At 33.2% G+C, this 18,225-nt stretch overlaps 1 protein-coding gene across 1 annotated transcript; it reads right to left on the bottom strand.

The window, feature by feature from the left end:
* Nucleotides 1-2,001: 2,001 nt before the first annotated feature.
* HELRODRAFT_169608 (hypothetical protein) lies at nucleotides 2,002-10,647 on the bottom strand (the record flags this gene model as incomplete). The annotated part of the gene is made up of 10 exons (XM_009015446.1): nucleotides 2,002-4,446; nucleotides 4,798-5,010; nucleotides 5,164-5,268; nucleotides 5,518-5,676; nucleotides 6,117-6,244; nucleotides 6,568-6,690; nucleotides 8,380-8,471; nucleotides 8,622-8,706; nucleotides 9,913-10,000; nucleotides 10,609-10,647. The coding sequence occupies 10 exons, from the start codon at nucleotides 10,645-10,647 to the stop codon at nucleotides 2,002-2,004; spliced, it is 3,477 nt and encodes a 1,158-aa protein (XP_009013694.1).
* Nucleotides 10,648-18,225: the final 7,578 nt, after the last annotated feature.

Here is an 18,225-nt window from a genome sequence, read left to right as displayed (position 1 = left end):
ACTTACTTCTGATTCTTCAGAGTGTAGCATTAAATAACCTTTCTCTGTTATTTTCTGTCTCATATCTCACTATCGAACAAGATATTTTTAGTATCATTATTTCACTTGCAATCGTTCGTTTATCTTTATTTATAGTTCTTAATCTATTTTTCCCAGAATTCTCTTAGAAAAAGTTGGCAAATTTAATTTAAAAACATTTAAGATTCCAATATTTAGGATACAAACGTTTTAGATACAATACAAGGATACAAACGTATTACATACAAACCTGTCGTTAACTAAGAAAAACCTAACCATAATATTGTGTTCGATAACTCTACAATTCGACAAATCATTCTTTCAAAAAGGAATTTTAATTTTGAAAAAGTTATAAACCTCCCGCTGAAATATTTTTTTTTTCACAATTCATAAATTTATTCATCAAATAACGACAGCTAGCTCAAACGATGAAAGCAGAAACGAAATAATAAATAAAACGAACTTTTCAAAAAACTCAAAACTGACTATTAAGGATGATAACATCTTAAAATGTCTAGAAAATAATTTCTAGCAGTACTCATGTTATTATATAATTCATAATTCAACAAATTTTTATATTCAAATCCCAAAACAATAAACTGTAATCTATTGTATTAATTCAAACGCTCACACACACACAAACACAGCAAAAAACAACCATCAAACAATATTTTAACATTATTTAACTGAAAAAATTTCTGAACATAAAAAATTCAGTAACAAAGTTTTTTCATGTTTGCAAGGGTAACTTAATATCGTTCTAACAAAATCGTTTAGCGAATAAATGAGAATTAACTTAAAATTCAATTAATTAATAATAACAATGAAAATACAAAACAATAAATAATTGAAAAATAATTGAAGATAATTTATATGGATTTATGAAAAATATAATTAAGAAAATTTTTTATAAAAATTGAAATGAGGCAAATATCTCTGCTACATTACTCATCCCTAACTATATTCAAACCAGCACATTTGAAAAAAAACTCGTTAAGTTACGACAATTTCTTTTCAAAAGTCATCATTAAAGCAAAATCTTGTTTTAATAACTTACTATTTGACATCTTAAAATGTAGCATCAGCATGATGTCATCCCTATGTTTATATATTCATGAACACCACGACCAAATTAGGCGCTAAAAAACGGCCACTAATTGATTTTTAAATTTTAGTAAAAGATTTAAAAAAATTTAGCTAAAATTTTATTTGGAAAAAAATTAATAAAATAAAATTAGTTAGAATTATTAGTAACAATGGATAAATAAATAAATGGATTAATATTAAAATGTGTCAAAGCTATATAATAGTAATCAAGTAAGAATTTTTACTATAATATTTAATGGTTTTTTAAAGGCAGACATAAAATTTTGGCGCTAAAAAATATCAGGAAATACTAAAAAAGACGAAACGATTTTAAAGAAAAAGGAAGAAAGTCACTAAAAGTTAGAAAAAATATGAGAAAAAGTTAAAAAAAATTCATAAAAATATAAATTATGATCATAATTAAAAGAATAATATAATATAAATAATATAAATACATTTTTAAAACAGTGGTCACAAATATTTTTCAAACAATATTACTTTTTTTCAATACTGTCAACGATTTTGGCCGGGGCTGTCATTTTTCATTATCATAAAATCATAATAACTCTTTAGCATTTTAGTATTTTAATATGAATTAAAAAATGATATTATTATCATATTATAAATAATATAATTCAAATTATATACAAATATATATTTTTATACATATGTTAAAATAATCATAGTTTAATACACACACATATATAATCAGAATAAACCAAAAATTTTACATAAACTAGTTGTACATAAACTAGTTTACAATTAGATTTCCAATTTAACGTTTTAACGAAATAAAATATCTGTAGATAATTCATACGGATGAAGACTTCGAGTCGTTTAGATAATGACATCAATTCATTTAGACAATGATACCAACGTTAATGTCATTTCACTTAGTCACACTGTGTTCTCCCAATGTTTGACAAAACCCTTCGGTAGTGTTCCATCGTTCCCAACGCAAACATCATCATCATTACGCCCGCCAACAACACAACTACTACTATTACTGCCGTATGTTGCGACGGATAAGAATTGTTGTGGGTAATTGTTATTTTGGTTGACATGTTGTTGTTGTTGTTGTTGTTGTTGTTGTTGTTCCTGAGGTCTCATGTCCCAAGGGCAATCAATGTTTTGTTGTTGGAAGTATTGTTGCTGATGTTGTTGTTGATGAGGACAATGTTGTTGTTGTTGTTGCAACAATTGTTGTTGTTGTTGCTGTTGCTGCTGCTTCAATTTTGAAGGAGATGTCGGCAGAGGTGGTGGTGGGGGTAGTAACTTCCTTGACGCTGGCGACTGTCTGGGTGATCTGTTAGGTTGCTGCTGCTGTTGTCGATGCTGGTGTTGTTGTTGTAGTTGATGGAGCTGATGTTGCGCTTGTTGGTAGAGTTTGTGTTGAAGAGGAGAATGTTGTTGTTTTTGATGTTGTTGCGGAGAAAGGAGATACTGTTGTTGAATATTTTGTTGGTTTGTTGAGTTGTTGTGCTGTTGTTGCTGCTGCTGATGATGATGATGTTGGTAGATGTGGTGTTGAGGTGATATTTGTTTGTGTTGAGAAGATTTCAGTAGAATTGTTGTTTTACTTTGCTGCTGTTGATGTTGTTGTTGTTGTTGTTGTTGATTTTGAAGTTGTTGTTGACGTTTTTGTTGCATATTTGGAGAGCACACCAATTTTTGTTGGTATGGTTGCTGATTATAAAATCCTGATTGTAATACTTGTATCTGTTGCTGTTGTTGAAGGTGTTTTTGTTGAGGATGTTGTTGCGATTGCTGTTGCTGATTGGTACACCATCCATTCTTCTTACTGACAAGATGTAGTTGTTTGAGAGGTTGTGGTGAGGTTCCTGATGGCTTTCTGCTACTGACATTAATGTGATTGCCAGTGACGTTGTTGTTGTTGTTGTTGTTGCTAGAGGTTCCGATGTTAATGTTGGGGTTGAGATTTTTGTTGTAAATTTCGTGTTTGTTGATTTCGCTGATACGAACGGACGGTGGGAGGCAGTGAAAATCAACATAGTTGATGTGTTGAGGAGTTGTTGTCGATGTTGGCCCAACATTGTTTTTGGTAGTTGCTTTGTTGTGGTTGTTGCCGTGTAGAACGTGTTGTTGGCCATTTTTGTTGGCTGATAAATCGGGTTCCGCGTATTCGTGTTGCGATTTTGAATTTGTTGTGACGCTGTTGTTGTTGTTGTTGTTGTTGTTGTTGTTGTTGTTGATATGACTGGGAGACAACTTTTTACCAGAAAAAATAGAGATTTTTTGCGGTGTTTGTTTCAATTGTTGTTGCTGTTTTTGTAGTTGAAACTGTTGATAATGATTGTTATCGAATTGCAGTTGTTGGGTTGTTTGCTGTGGAAGCGAGTGAGGCACTGAGATAGAATTGTTGTTGTTGGTTGTGGTGATGTTGTTGCTGCAATTGTAAGCTGCGTTGGCGTTGCTACAACTGTTGATGTCATCAACACTGTTGTTATTGATGTTGTTGACGTCCGTAGCTGCGATGACGTCATTGTCACGTTTGAATTTCAATGTACCGTTCTCCACGTCATCATCGTTTAAAAAATTATCACCAATATCATCATCATCAGTATTGTTATTGTTATTATTGTTATTATTGTTGTCGTTATTGTTATCACTAAAACTGTTCGTACAATTCAATTTTATTTCTATGCAACTGTTTTGATCGAGACTGCTATTATCGCTCAGAGAGTTGCTGTCACTGCTGTTGTTGTTGTTGCTGTCACTCGTGTTGTTGTCGTTGCTGTCAGCATTTTTGATAGTGTAGTTGTTGTAGTCATCAATATTCTCAACAAAATTATTATTATTATTATTATAGTTATTATTATTGATGTTATTATTATCATTAATGTAATTATTTCTTATAACATTTTTTGCCTCGAAATCGACGTCATCATCATCGTCCTTCAGCGTTGATGAAGATGACAACGACGACGTGGTGAGAGGAGGAGCTAAGTTGCAGGCCAGTCTATCTGAGCCCCAGCACTTATTAGAGACAGCCAATGACTGAGGCCTTTTTGAATCACTGCTCTCCCATTGGTTAACATTCTGACCAATGGCCGGTGACGTTGGTGGCAGAGAATTGGCAGGCGATTGCATCGAACGACCGAAGCTTCCCTTACGACGTAAATATGATGGCGGCAGGTTGCTGGTGACGTCATTGTTTGCGTCATTTCCGGTTTGTTTGTTGGAGGATGACGACGATGTTGGTTGCGGTGGTTTGGCTCGGTTGTTGATGTTGATTTGGTTGAGTGGATGGTTCGATTGGTGTTTGTGTTTTTGTTGGTCCATCTGTTTGGCTTCGGGGGTGGAAGGCACGCTGGCTGATGGCTGAGGAGATGGTTTGTTATTGGTTGTGTTGTAGTTTATAAGGTTGTTGTTGGTGTTGTTGTTGTTAGTGTTGTTGTTGTTGTTAGTGTTGTTTTTTTTCTAATGTTGTTTTTGTTGTTTACGTTAGAATTTTCATCCCTTTGTCGTTTTCATCCATGAGATAAATAATGAAGTGAGCTCAGTTGAACAGTTAATTAATTCATCGCAAATAGAACGAACAAGTGTAAACATCCAAATGACTGCCATTCACACGTGCCACGTGGCCAGCAATAAATTAATTCAATGGCATTTTATATCTACATCACAAATTTTCTCAACAAATACTATAACGAAAAAAACATTTCCTCCAACCAAATGCTGTTGCGGCTGCTGCGAGTAGCTGAGTCCGCTCTGCGATGACGTCATCAGTGACGCCGGCGGAACAAAAGAAGGGTTGTACATGGATTGTCGGTACAACGGGGGTCTTCGATCCGAAGGGGGCACCGAACCTCCACCAGCCCTCTGGGACCTTAAGAGAGATGCCGGTAGAGAAGAGAGAGAGACGTTGAGTGGGTAGGAGGGAGCCTGTAGTGGTGGTGGTGGGGTGTGGTAAGATGTAATGTTTTCAGTTAGGCCTAACGCAATGCGTATGGCACCGATATAGATGTCTTCAAATAAATAATAACATAAAAATCGTTACGAAATGTGAAGGAATGCATTAAAAAGTCAAATACTAACATAGGAATCACTATCGGAAATAACAGAATCCCTTGAAGAAATGCCGGAGAAAGCGCTCGACAGACTCAGCAGACTGTCGGATGGTATTGGGAAGCCTATGAGGGGCTGTTCACACCGCAAGTTTTGAAATATTAATTAAATTAATTAATATTAATTAACCAATTAAAATTAATTATTTTTTCAATCAAATAATTGCATAAATTAATATATAAATTAGATAATTTATTTAATTGCTCATTTAATGTTAATTTGTTTTGTTTGCTAGCCTCAAATAAGTTATCTCAACCAAAATATAATTACGTAAAATTATAACTATAATTTTAACATTATAATAAAGTGGTCATTATGTAAAACCTGACAACTCCAGCCCTCGGGTACGGTCTGATTGGTGATGTCGAGTATGACCTGCTCGCTATTGGTTGGCAGAATGTGGGCATCGTGTGATTGGCTGACCAAGTTGGACATTATTTCTTCGAGGTGTACGAGGTCTGATAACAAGGAAATCTCGGCTTCCTTTTTGGTTGTGGCAGATTTTGTGAAGTTTTATAACAAAGTTGTGGTCACTAGGAGAGGAAATATTATCCCAAATATGACTGTGGATTGACTAATGCATGATTGAAACTTGAAAATTTATGTGGCAAACAATCAGCCATCCAACCAACAAACTAGCCAGTCAACATTAGCCAGCCAATCCACCAACCAACCAACTAACCAGCCTATATGGAACAATTTTATACTATTTACAGACAATCAACTAACCAACCAATCAATCAACTAACCAACCAACCAATCACTCAACCAACCAATTAACCAATCAATTAACTTACCAACCAATGAACCAACTAACCAACCAATTAACCAATCAACCAACTAACCAACCAATCAACTAACTAACCAACCAACCAACCAATCAATCAACCTCTCACCACAAAGGGCTTGATAGCTTCAATGACGTGGCAATGCCTCTTTCTTTCTTCCAACAGTGCACTCCTCGCGCACGTCTTCTCAACAGCCTCCATAGACACTAACTTTTCTCTGCGGTCCAGCTGAAGCTGCTCCAACTCTTTCAGCTGCTGAGCATCTGATGATGAAGAGGAAGAAGATGATTATGGTGATGGCGATGATGTGGGTGATGATTACGTTGTTGTTAATTGTGATGATGGTGATGATTACGTTGTTGTTAATTGTGATGATGGTGATGATTACGTTGTTGTTAATTGTGATGATGGTGATGATTATGTCGTTGGTGATTGTGATGGTGATGTAGACAATCACGATGACGATGTATATTTAAAAATGTATTAATTTACTTGTTTATATGTTTATTATTTATATTTTTATATATTTATTTTTTTATTTATTTTAAACTTCAAAAATTCCTTTTTACAAATTTCTTCATTTCACCTTTTTTATTTTTCTTCTCGAGCTTGCTGGCCAGTGTAGAGACTCTTTTGTAATCTCTGGCTGCTTTCTTCGACTCTAAATGCGTAACATTCAAAGTAGTAATTACATTAACAGCTGTCATGACTGTTGATGACATAGAAGTAACATTAATGTAAGTAAATAGAAGTAACATGGATGTTGATGTTGTCGTGAGAGTAACATTAATTTTTATCGTAGTCGTGTTGTTAGTGTCATGATATAAAATGGATCTTTATTCCAGTAATACGTTACTGACTGACGCAAGTAAAACAGAGAACTTATTTCATGGGTTTAGAAAAAACAAACAGATAAACAGCTTTAAACGTTATTACACAATTTTGAAAGAGAAAAAATTTTAAATTGCAGAGCGAGTGGCTTGTCTATTTTTTGTTCATTTGTTTATTTTTTGTTTCAATGTGGCCAATTGGCCATATTACACATTGTTGGTGTGGTGTTGGTATGTTGGTTTCTTTTAAAAACAACTATATTGTCTCTTGCTCGTTCTCTCTCTCTCTCCCTCTCTCTCTCTCTCTCTTCTCTCTCTCTCTCTCTCTCAAACAACGAAACAATCAACCAAGCAGCCTCTCACCACAAAAGAGAGAAAAAAGAGAGAGAATGGCAACAATGATGTTATATCATCATAAATGAATTTCGTCTAGGATCAAAACTGAAAAACAAGCAAGTCACGTGGAAATGAAGAAAAGATGGTTTTCGTATTTGCTCAGAGGAAAGCTTCGTAACTATAATAATAATGTAGCTACATATTTGACAGGTTGATTACAAAATAATTATATTTCTTGGTTATTATTATTATTATTGCTGTTGTTATTTCATTCATCCATTCATTCATTCATTCATTCGTTCATTCGTTCATTCGTTCAGTCGTTCATTCATTCATTCATTCGTTCGTTCGTTCGTTCGTTCGTTCGTTCGTTCGTTCGTTCGTTCATTCATTCATTCATTCATTCATTCATTCATTCATTCATTCATTCATTCATTCATTCATTCATTTATTCACTCACTCATTCATTCATTCATTCACTCACACATTCATTCATTCAATCATTCATTTTGTTTTCGTCTCAGAATAATTACTCTTGCAAAAAATACTGCTACGTTTCAGACTTAACTGATGCGTTCTTCATCATCGTAAATGTGATTAACATCAGAAATAACATGAACAGTGGGCACCATCATTTATTTATAAGAATGATTACATGATATAATTTTACATATATCAGTGTATCATATATCAGTGATATATGTGACTAGATACATTCATGCTGATTAGGTGATCTACAATTTACTAAAAATGGGCATCTCATAATTACGTCACAGCCATATCACCATCAAAGTCGTTATCATTATCATCAACGTTATCATTATCAGGACCGTCATATCATCATCACCACTACCAACATTTTAGCCATCACAATCATCACTAATATAATGCTAATATTAATATCGCTATCATCATCGTCATCACCCCCAAGCTAAGAACATCATCATCATAAACATCATCATCATAAACATCATCATCATAAACATCATCATCATAAACATCATCATCATAAACATCATCATCATAAACATCATCATCATCATAAACATCATCATCATAAACATCATCATCATAAACATCATCATCATAAACATCATCATCATAAACATCATCATCATAAACATCATCATCATCATAAACATCATCATCATAAACATCATCATCATAAACATCATCATCATAAACATCATCATCATAAACATCATCATCATAAACATCATTATCATTATCACCTCTAGAATGTTCTTTTTCGATTTGAAGCACTACCTTCTTCCACTCATCTAGTCTGGAGTCTATTGGTAGAACGAAACAACTGCCGAATGTCCTGTAGTATTTGTTATTATCATTGTGTGTGTGTGTGTGTGAGTATGTGTATGTGCGTGCGTGTGTGCGTGCGTGTGTGTGTGCGTGTATGTGTGTGTATGTGCGTGTGTGCAAGGCCTAGCGTATGCAAATTTATTTAATAAAGTTTTACTGTGTGACGGTGTCGAGTTTCTTCTCGATGTTCCGATGACGGAGACAGAGTCTCGTCAGAGCTACTCCGATCTGGTTTGTGGCACCTGTGTGGTGTTTTATGTGGGATTTGTAATGTGTGTGTTGTTGTCTGTGTTGTTGTTGGTTGGTTGTTGTTACGTTAGTTTTTTGTTGTGTCGTGGTTGTCTATGTTGTTGGTTGGTTGTTGTGTTAGTTTTTTGTTGTTGCTGTGTCGTTGTTTTTATCCGTTACTTCATAGATGAAAAATATTTCAAACTGCCAAAGAAGATGTGAGGTAGATGTGTATCTTTTGGAAATTTTCACTCTGGCACTTTATTTTTTACTGTTACTGTAAAAGATGTTAAACGTTAAAACTGCTCATGCGAAGTTGAATTATTTTTTATTTTTTAATACAATGTTTGTCGGCGTTTCAAGAAGCTAGTATGTTGTTGTTGTTGTTGTTGTTGAGACTGCAGTATAAATTTCAATAAAAAAAAATAAAAAAAATCTAGAATAATCAAATTAAAATGATCAATAATTTGTTAATTATTTTGAAAAAAATCTAGTATTATTAATAAAATTAGTTAAACAAACGTGTGAGCGAATGTAGTTTATCCATGCGTTGGCATGGAATTCTAGATAACAGCTTAATACAAGATAATACAAGGCATCCATGATGCCTTTGGTATTTGAAATGCGGTTGTGTATTGCGGAATAACAGGAGCGTATAAAATTAATTACCTACAGTCTAATCAATTAGCATTTGGGTTTGAGGATATATCAAACAATTACGTGACAGAACTACAAGTCCAATTCCGTACATATTTATTATTTTGGAGATACATGGTATGTTTGTGTATTTACCTATGTTTATGTATGTATGTTTATGTAGTTTATGTATGTATGCTTATGAATGTATGTGTTTACCTAGGTATGTGTATTTTTTTTGTCTGTATAAAGGTATAAAGTATCAAAAAATCTATGCTATGTGGGCATAATTTTAATGTTTTATTATTTAAGATTATACTCACACACACCACACACACCACACACACACACACACAAACACACAACACACACACACAAACACTGACTGATACGCACACGCAGACAAACCTATACAAATATATATTTTTATGAATATTTCGTAAATGATTGAAAACCATAATTAAGTCATTAAACAGTAAGATAAATAACACATCCAACGATGTGTCCTTGTAAACATCAGAGGGAACCAACCCACGTGTGTATTTTTGTGTATATGGATGTAAATCATTTTTCTACCTCTCTACCTATTTGTCTGTCTGTCTGTCTCATTGTCTGTCGGTCTCTCTGTCTGTCTGTCTCTGTCTTTCTGCACTGTTTTCTCATTATTGTTATCTGAAAAATATCATCAAGAAATGAAGTAATTATAACAATAACTGTTGTCATGATTTATATATATGTATATATATATATATATATATATATATATATATATAAGTATATATATATATATATATATATATATAAGTGGCATTGACGTAAATATTTACAATAATAAAAATAATGAAAATAAAATTTGCAGATACAGCGGCAGAGATGTTTGCTGCGAGAATAAATAGTTTTGTATTTTTATCTCAACACTAATGGCAACAGAAGAAAACATCGTAAGTGGTCGAAACATCAAGGTAGACATCAAATGGCAACAATGAAATGACAAACATAAAACGCTTTGAAAAGAATGGAATTAAAAAACGAATGAATTAATGAAAAAAATGAGTAAAAGAATAAATGAAAGAATAAACGAACGAATGAATGAAAAATACAATAAATTATAGCATCAACACTACACTCAACTCAACTCAAAGGAATGCATCCTACTCCAACAACAACAGCAGCAGCAGCAGCAACAGCAATAACAACAACAACCCCGACACAACTTTATAAAGTGATGCACGGCGAAGTACTAAAACATCTCGCAACTCTCATACAAAAAGCTTTCTTACCAGCATCCTTGTTCCACTTTCATCTTCAACTTCTTCCATTTTTTTTATTTTTCCATGTTTTCGTTTTTTTTTCTTCAATCCTTTTTGTACTATTTTTTTTCTATTTTGCGACTTTTTGCGCGTATGTGTTTATTTTTTTTATTATTACTCCCTTACGCATAACTTTCAAGGAATTATTTCCCCATCCATTTCTTTTTGAGTTTTTAGACTTGCTATTTTTCTCTCTCTTTCCATTTTTATTTTTATTTGACTCTCTTTCTTTTCTCTCTCTCTTTTTTCTCTCTCTCACCATTCCCAGTTTCTTTTTAAACTTCTACACATCTCTTCAATTTGTCTTTCTTCTCGGTTTAATATTTAATCACTCCATCCTTTGTCCTTGTTCTTCCTTTTCAAACTTATATAACTACCTTCTCGTTTGTCTTAGTTTGCGGAATTTATGTACGATTCATATTCATACAAGTGCGACTGCATGTACAGACAGACACACACACACACACACACACACACACACACACACATACACACAGAGACACATACACACACACACACCAGTACATACATAATAGTATGCACTCATATACATACATGCACACATACATAAATTATTTCAACATTTATAGACAATATAAGTGGGCATAATAAACAAACACACACACACACAAACACACACATGCACACAGATACACACATGCACAGATACACACATACTCACAAATACACATACATAAGGCAGAAAAAAACGACAGTCTTCAACTTTTTAATGGGAAAGATCACCTCAACTTATCATCATGTGCCGCAAGATATCTAGTTTTTATTTCTTGTTAAGGAAAACGAAAACAACTTCATAACATAATCATTATTATTATTATTTTGTTGGCTATTTTCATTATTATTATTATTATTTTGTTGGCTATTTTTATCATTATTATTATTATTTTGTAACATGTATTGTGTTGACCTGTTTAAAATATACCTTAATCGAGTTTTTTTTACTCGAAGTTTCATTCATTAATATGAACGATGCACACATTTATTGTATCATTTTGTACTTACTACATTTTGTATTGTATACATTATTAAATATGTTAAAAAACACTACACTGAAGAGTTTATATTTTTTATAACAAAAAGCCAAACGTCATAGGGTTTACTAATATGTTGGGCATTCATTGTTAACTTTGTGACAGCTAGCACTAGCTAACTCTAACCTGAAGCATTTGTGTAATCATTAATAAATAGAAATACCTACAGTCAATATTAAATGGTCAGTTGATGAATCCTTGTCTTCAATCCACATCTTACAACGAGAAAAACACGGTGAAAACACACGTTAGGAAGTTAGAAGCCTAAAATTCCATATCTATGCGTGTGTGTGTAGTTTAAAAACACGTCAACCAATATGTTGAAAAATTATTTTTTTCAAGTTCCAGTGTAACAGTTCGAAGTTTTGGAATCTGGGTTACAAAATACTTTTAATAATTTTGATGAAATTGCAAAAAATACGATCAGTCAGATTTTTAAAATGATTTTTTTCAGCAGTAACTACTTAACTTCTGCAAGGACAATATTGAGATTGATGGCAAGACTGTTAGTGTCAATGGTGAAATTAGTATCACCGAAATCACTGTTCTTCTGGTCGATACGTCACCAATGGATCCGGTTACAATATTAAGGCTTTCAAAAAATTGCCTCACATCTACATCACTAAAAGCCGCAATAATATCGTTAAATTTGATTAAATGGAATTGAATATAATTAAATGTCATACATTTTCACTTTTCCAATTCTAGCAATTTAGTCTATGATGTTAATTAATTGCATCAATTTCTTTAAGTTATTGCTGTTGACGTTGTTATCATTTTTTTCTTGCCTCCTTGATATGAAGCGACAAAAAAGATATATACCAAAACTAAAAAGTATTTTCTTGCATACATATTTACAAATTTAAGATCGATTTATAAGCACAGACCTACCATATACACGTGTAGTTTACTGTACAGGAACATAAACACAGACATAGAAATACACATACTCACATCCTATTTTATCTGCACATACACTTTATTATTTGCGTCCGTGTCCGTCCATACGCATCTGTATATATCCACATCCGAGTCAACAGACTCACAAATGCATACAATCGCACGCATACACGTACGCACACATTTAAATTCAAGCCTGTACGTAGACGTACGTACGTAGGATATATGCATACATTAAACTTGGAATGTAACGCACAGTGACACACACAAGCAGTGACACACAGTGACACAGACACACACAAGCACACACAGACACACACACGCACATACACACACACACGACTGCAAAAAGCGTACATATGTAATGCAGGCGTACATATTTCTCTTAACGAGAGTAAGCATTTCGGGGCACGTTGTCTAATTTACGTGCGTGTTTTTGCTGTTCTGTGTGCGTTCTTGTGCGTGCGTTTTTGAAGATCTGTGCTTGTATTCCTGCATGTTTGTATGTGTGTGTGTGTGTGTGTATCTGATTTCGTATGTGGGTGTGTGTGTGTGTATCTGATTTCGTATGTGGGTGTGGTTTGTCTGTAAATTTCTACTAAATACGTGCTTTTGTTGGCCGGCGTGTTTTGAGAGATTTTGTTTTTGGAACGTGAGTGCGTTAATATTCAATCGTATGTTTATATGGGAATGTTGATTCCTCTGGCGAAACCTGCTAGTCAAATCGTACGCATCAGAGAAAGGTACGAATCCCATGCTCGGCCCGGGTCAGTAATAAAGTGTGAATGAATCTGCATAAATGTTCATAAATATACGCTTTTGTGTGTACATTTATTGTGAAGATTGTAAAATACCCGGACGTATTTATATCCAACGTAATTATCTATTTATCCATCCATCCATCCATTCATTCATCCAGATATCCATTCATGCATACATTCACTTAGACATTCATCTATATATCCCTCCATCCATCCATTCATTCATCCAGATATCCATTCACGCATTCACTCAGACATCTATCCATATATCTCTCCATCCATCCATTCATTCAATCGTCAACGTGTCTGTTACTGGTTATGTGCTAGGTATTGTATACGTTGCATATGTGTTATGTTTTCATTTGTGTGTGTGTGTGTGTGTGTGTGTGTGTGTGTGTGTGTGTGTGTGTGTGTGTACGTGTGTGTGTGTCTCTGTGTGTATACAGTGTATACATGAGTTTTTATACAGTTAATGCATTAATTTGTTTACGTAAATGATTTTTAACAATCTGTTTATTACACAACTTTCGTTATCATTATTATTATTATTTATTATTTTGTTATTTATTATTATAATATTTATTATTATTTTCTATTCGGGTTGGGTTTCTTGAAAAAAGTTGTAAGATCGGCTGATGCGAACGTGTGTACGGCGAAGATAAAATTGAGCAAATTCAGTGACGATTGATGAGATACTTAATATAACTAACTGAACAAATCACAATATTATACACGTTTTTTTTGTTTCATTATTGTCATTGATGTTATCAATAGCAGTAATTTTATTATTATTATTGTTGTTGTCTTTTTGTTGTTATTGTGTTCACATTAAGGATTAATATTCTTTGAATGTAACGAAATAATAAAAGTAAAAATAATTGGGATATGGTGAAATAATAATAAAATATAAAAACAACAACAATAATAATAATGGTAGCAATCACAACAATAATAATAACAAACAGAGGTAGAACTAGACAACTTTCACCGAGGGGGTGATCAAATTTGACGGGGGCCCATGAAAGTGACCAAATTTGTACTAGTGGCGCTAGAATTAGGCTAGTGACCTTTTGATTAAAACTGAGTTTTACTGGATTTTAATAATTTCACCACACTACATTAGCGTCCCATTTAAAAAGTATATCGAGCATGTGTTCAGAAATGCTCAAGGATGACCAAATGCAAAGGTCGATTCAAAATACTTTTATCAAATTACCAAATTATACTTTTTATACTCTCTTTGTTTTCAAATTTTTTGAAATTTTTTGAAATTAAAAAAAAATGTTTTTTTTTAATAGGAAAATAATCTTTTTCTCTTTTCTTTGCCTAAAATGTGTTTGTTTTTTAACTAGGTTGTCGGTGATATTTATTTATCTATCTATCATTGAATTTATTTTTCATTTTACACGCCCACAAACACAAACTAACACACATACAACACAACACACATATACAGCAGCAACTCTTACTCACTTAAGATCTTGTAATAATTTGTAGTATCTGGAGAGAGAAATAAAACCAGCACACGAGTTGCAGTAGAGTAAAAAAATAGAAAGTTGTAAAGAGATTTTTTTTTTAAATAATGAATAAATTTTATAATTATGTGAAAATAAACTGGTCAATTGGATAGTTGAATTCAGATTAATTTAATTATGCAAAGTCATTTTAGTCATGTTCACATCAGTTGATGATATTGGTCCAAAAAAAATAAATTTAAAAAAATTTTTCTCAAAATTTATTGAAACGTTTTCAGATGAGAGATACAAATGTAAAAGAAACACATTTTTCTGCAATTGGAAAAATATTAATAGTGACAGACAGACAACTCGTCACATTTAATTAGATCGAGAATCTGCCCTAGGGTCGAAAATTTAAAAAAAATTCAACTCTTTTCTTTTATTTATCCTTTCAATTTAATCTAATTAGTTTGCTCATCTAACTGGGAAGTGGAAATACCACCTCGTTAATCACTTAATAGCTCGTGTTGAGATTTTTCTGGCTGAAAACTATATCTATATAATGTGCCTTTACAATATAGACGTCTGTGGTGAAAACACAACTGTGCTTCTTTAGCAGAACAAATATATTTACGCTTGCCCGTGTGTGTGTGTGTGTGTGCGTGTATGTGTGAGTGTGTGTGTGTAAGTGTATGTGTGATTGTATGTTTGTGTGTGAGAGTGTATATGTGTGTAGGCGTGTGTGTGCGTATATGTGTGAGTGTATGTGTGAGTGTATGTGTGAGTGTATGTGTGTGTGTCAATGTGTGTAAAAATGTATGTATTTACACAAATACACATTAAAGCATACAAACAAATAAATCATTGTAGGCACACACAAAAAAAACAACAACAGAGAGGAAAATAAATCACCTTTCGCATTTGTAGCCAGGTCGGCCATTTTCTGAAATGCTTCTAGGAAACCGGAAACAGCTTGACATATTGACCTATATAAAATATAATCTATGTATGTCAAACTGACCTAATTTTTTATATTTAGTGTTTTTAAATGGGGTTCGTAGTGGGTAATTGTCGAAAATGCATTACGTAATGTCTTAAGCAATTACTCCTACCTAATTGAAAATAACATAAATTCATCGTCGTCATCATTGTCGTCGTCATTATCATCATTTTTGATGTCAATCAACGTGTAGTCAGCTTATCATAATGTTCTAGTTAACTTCTTTCGTTTAGGTAGTGATACTTTGTTATCTTGGTTACTTTGTTCGTTGCTTCTCTTCGCTATGTTATCCAGGATTGACATGTGTTGTGAAAATAGTTTTAAACTTTGTTTATCATCATCACCATCGTCATCATCTACTCTTTGTTTATCATCATCACCATCGTCATCATCATTATAAAATCATCATCATCATCATCATCATCATCATCATCATTGTTATCATCACTATTGCTAGCGTTAGCATCATCAATATCAGCGCGATCGTCATCATCATCCTCTTCTTCATCGATATTGTTATTATCACCATTGTCGTTATCATCATCACCATTATCATCACTGTTGTCACTACTTTCACCAATGTCATCATCATCATCATTACAACTTTCTTCATCATTTTTATGTGTAGGTACCATAATTATTTCCCGGCCCTGGCTTCGCCATTATCTTAATTAGCCAGCCATCAATGTTCATTTAACGTGCCAGTTACATACTACGACCAAAGTACTCGAGTGAATGTTACTACGTCTTGGTGTCATCATCGTTGTCATCATCGTCATCCGTTTCATCATCGTCGTCGTCTTCTTCATCATCATCATCTTCTTCTTCATCATCTTCTTCTTCTTCTTCATCATCATCATCTTTTTCCTTATCATTGTCTTCTTCATCATCATTGTCTTCTTTTTCATCATCATCGTCTTGATAATCACAATTTTACTCACTATGCAAATCTTTCGTTATCATCAACCTTCTTGTGTTTAATCAATCGCTTAATGTCATCAGTCTAATTACCATCATAATCATTAGATTCATCATCATTGCCTCAATTATTGATGTTTGTTATGATCGCCATATGTTCAGTCAATACAACAACATAAACATAGACTAAACAAAAACAAAAACAGACAAGAAAAAAACAGAAACAAAACAGAAACGACATTAACATAACTCCACCCACTTCAAGCATATGTTTAGTTTAGCTGCCCTCGTTGTGAATTCTTTCCATACCACAAATCCAGTCTGTTTATGAATATATGAATATAAATGAGGCCATATTTGCAAATTTGTGTTTGTGTGTGTGTTTGTGTGTGTGTTTGTGGCAATTACTCATCAAAATAACAATATGTGTGCGTATATTATTATACACACTAGATTATATTTGATTAAGCACAAGCAATTAATTTGAAGCTGATATTGAAATGGTTCACAAAGTTCAGTATCTTGGAAGATTTTTAGCTCATGCACATATAATACACACGCCACACACACGCGCGCGCGCGCACACACACACACACACATACATATATACACGAACATACATACACGTACACAGACATTATTATTATTATTAGTAGTAGCAGCAGTAGTAGTAGTAATAGCAGTGATAGTAACAGCTGTGTTGTTATTATTATTTTTATTATTACTTTTCCTCTTCTTTTTCTTTTTTTCATAATTATTATTATCATCAAAATATTTTATTTCTACACGACTGGTTGAATAGGAAGTAGAAGGAAAAAATTTAACGATGTTACTTACTTGAGTGACCAAACGCCATACAAGAAATAATGATGGCCAGTAAATGATGACCAGTTAATGAGGATGATGATGGTGATGATGAAGATAATGATGATGATGAAGATAATGATGACGATGATGAGGTGATATGAAGATGATAACATAACGATCAGTATTTGATAGGTGAAGTGGTGTGACGTTGAAATGGTGAAGATACATCGTATAGATGATGATGGTGGTGGTGGTGATGATGATAGTAAAGCTGATGATGATGGTAAAGTTGATGATGATGATGTGATGATGATGATGTCATGACGACGATGATGACGACAATGGTACGAAGATGATGAACCGTAATTGCTACGTCATTGCTACAATTAATTATAAAAGTTATAAATTTTTTTTACAAATGTAAATATTATAATTTAAGTTTTTAATAAAAAAAAGGAGAAAATGAAAAAGAGAAAAGAAAGAGAAAGAGAGAGAGAGAGAGAGAGAGAGAGAGAGAGAGAGAGAGAGAGAATGAAAAAAAAGCTTGCTTTATTGTCTGTGTAACGTAACCAGGCACTTTCTCTAACGCAATACAAAACAATTGCATCTTTCTCTCTCTTTTTTTCCCTCCCTATCTCTCTCTCTCTCTTTCTCTCTCTAAACACATATATTATAATTTATAAATAATGTGT

This window comes from Helobdella robusta (assembly GCF_000326865.2).
Source record: "Helobdella robusta unplaced genomic scaffold HELROscaffold_16, whole genome shotgun sequence".
Taxonomy (NCBI): Eukaryota; Metazoa; Annelida; class Clitellata; order Rhynchobdellida; family Glossiphoniidae; genus Helobdella; species Helobdella robusta.
Note: the sequence above shows the minus strand (reverse complement) of the source record. Positions and strands in the feature narration are given on the sequence as shown.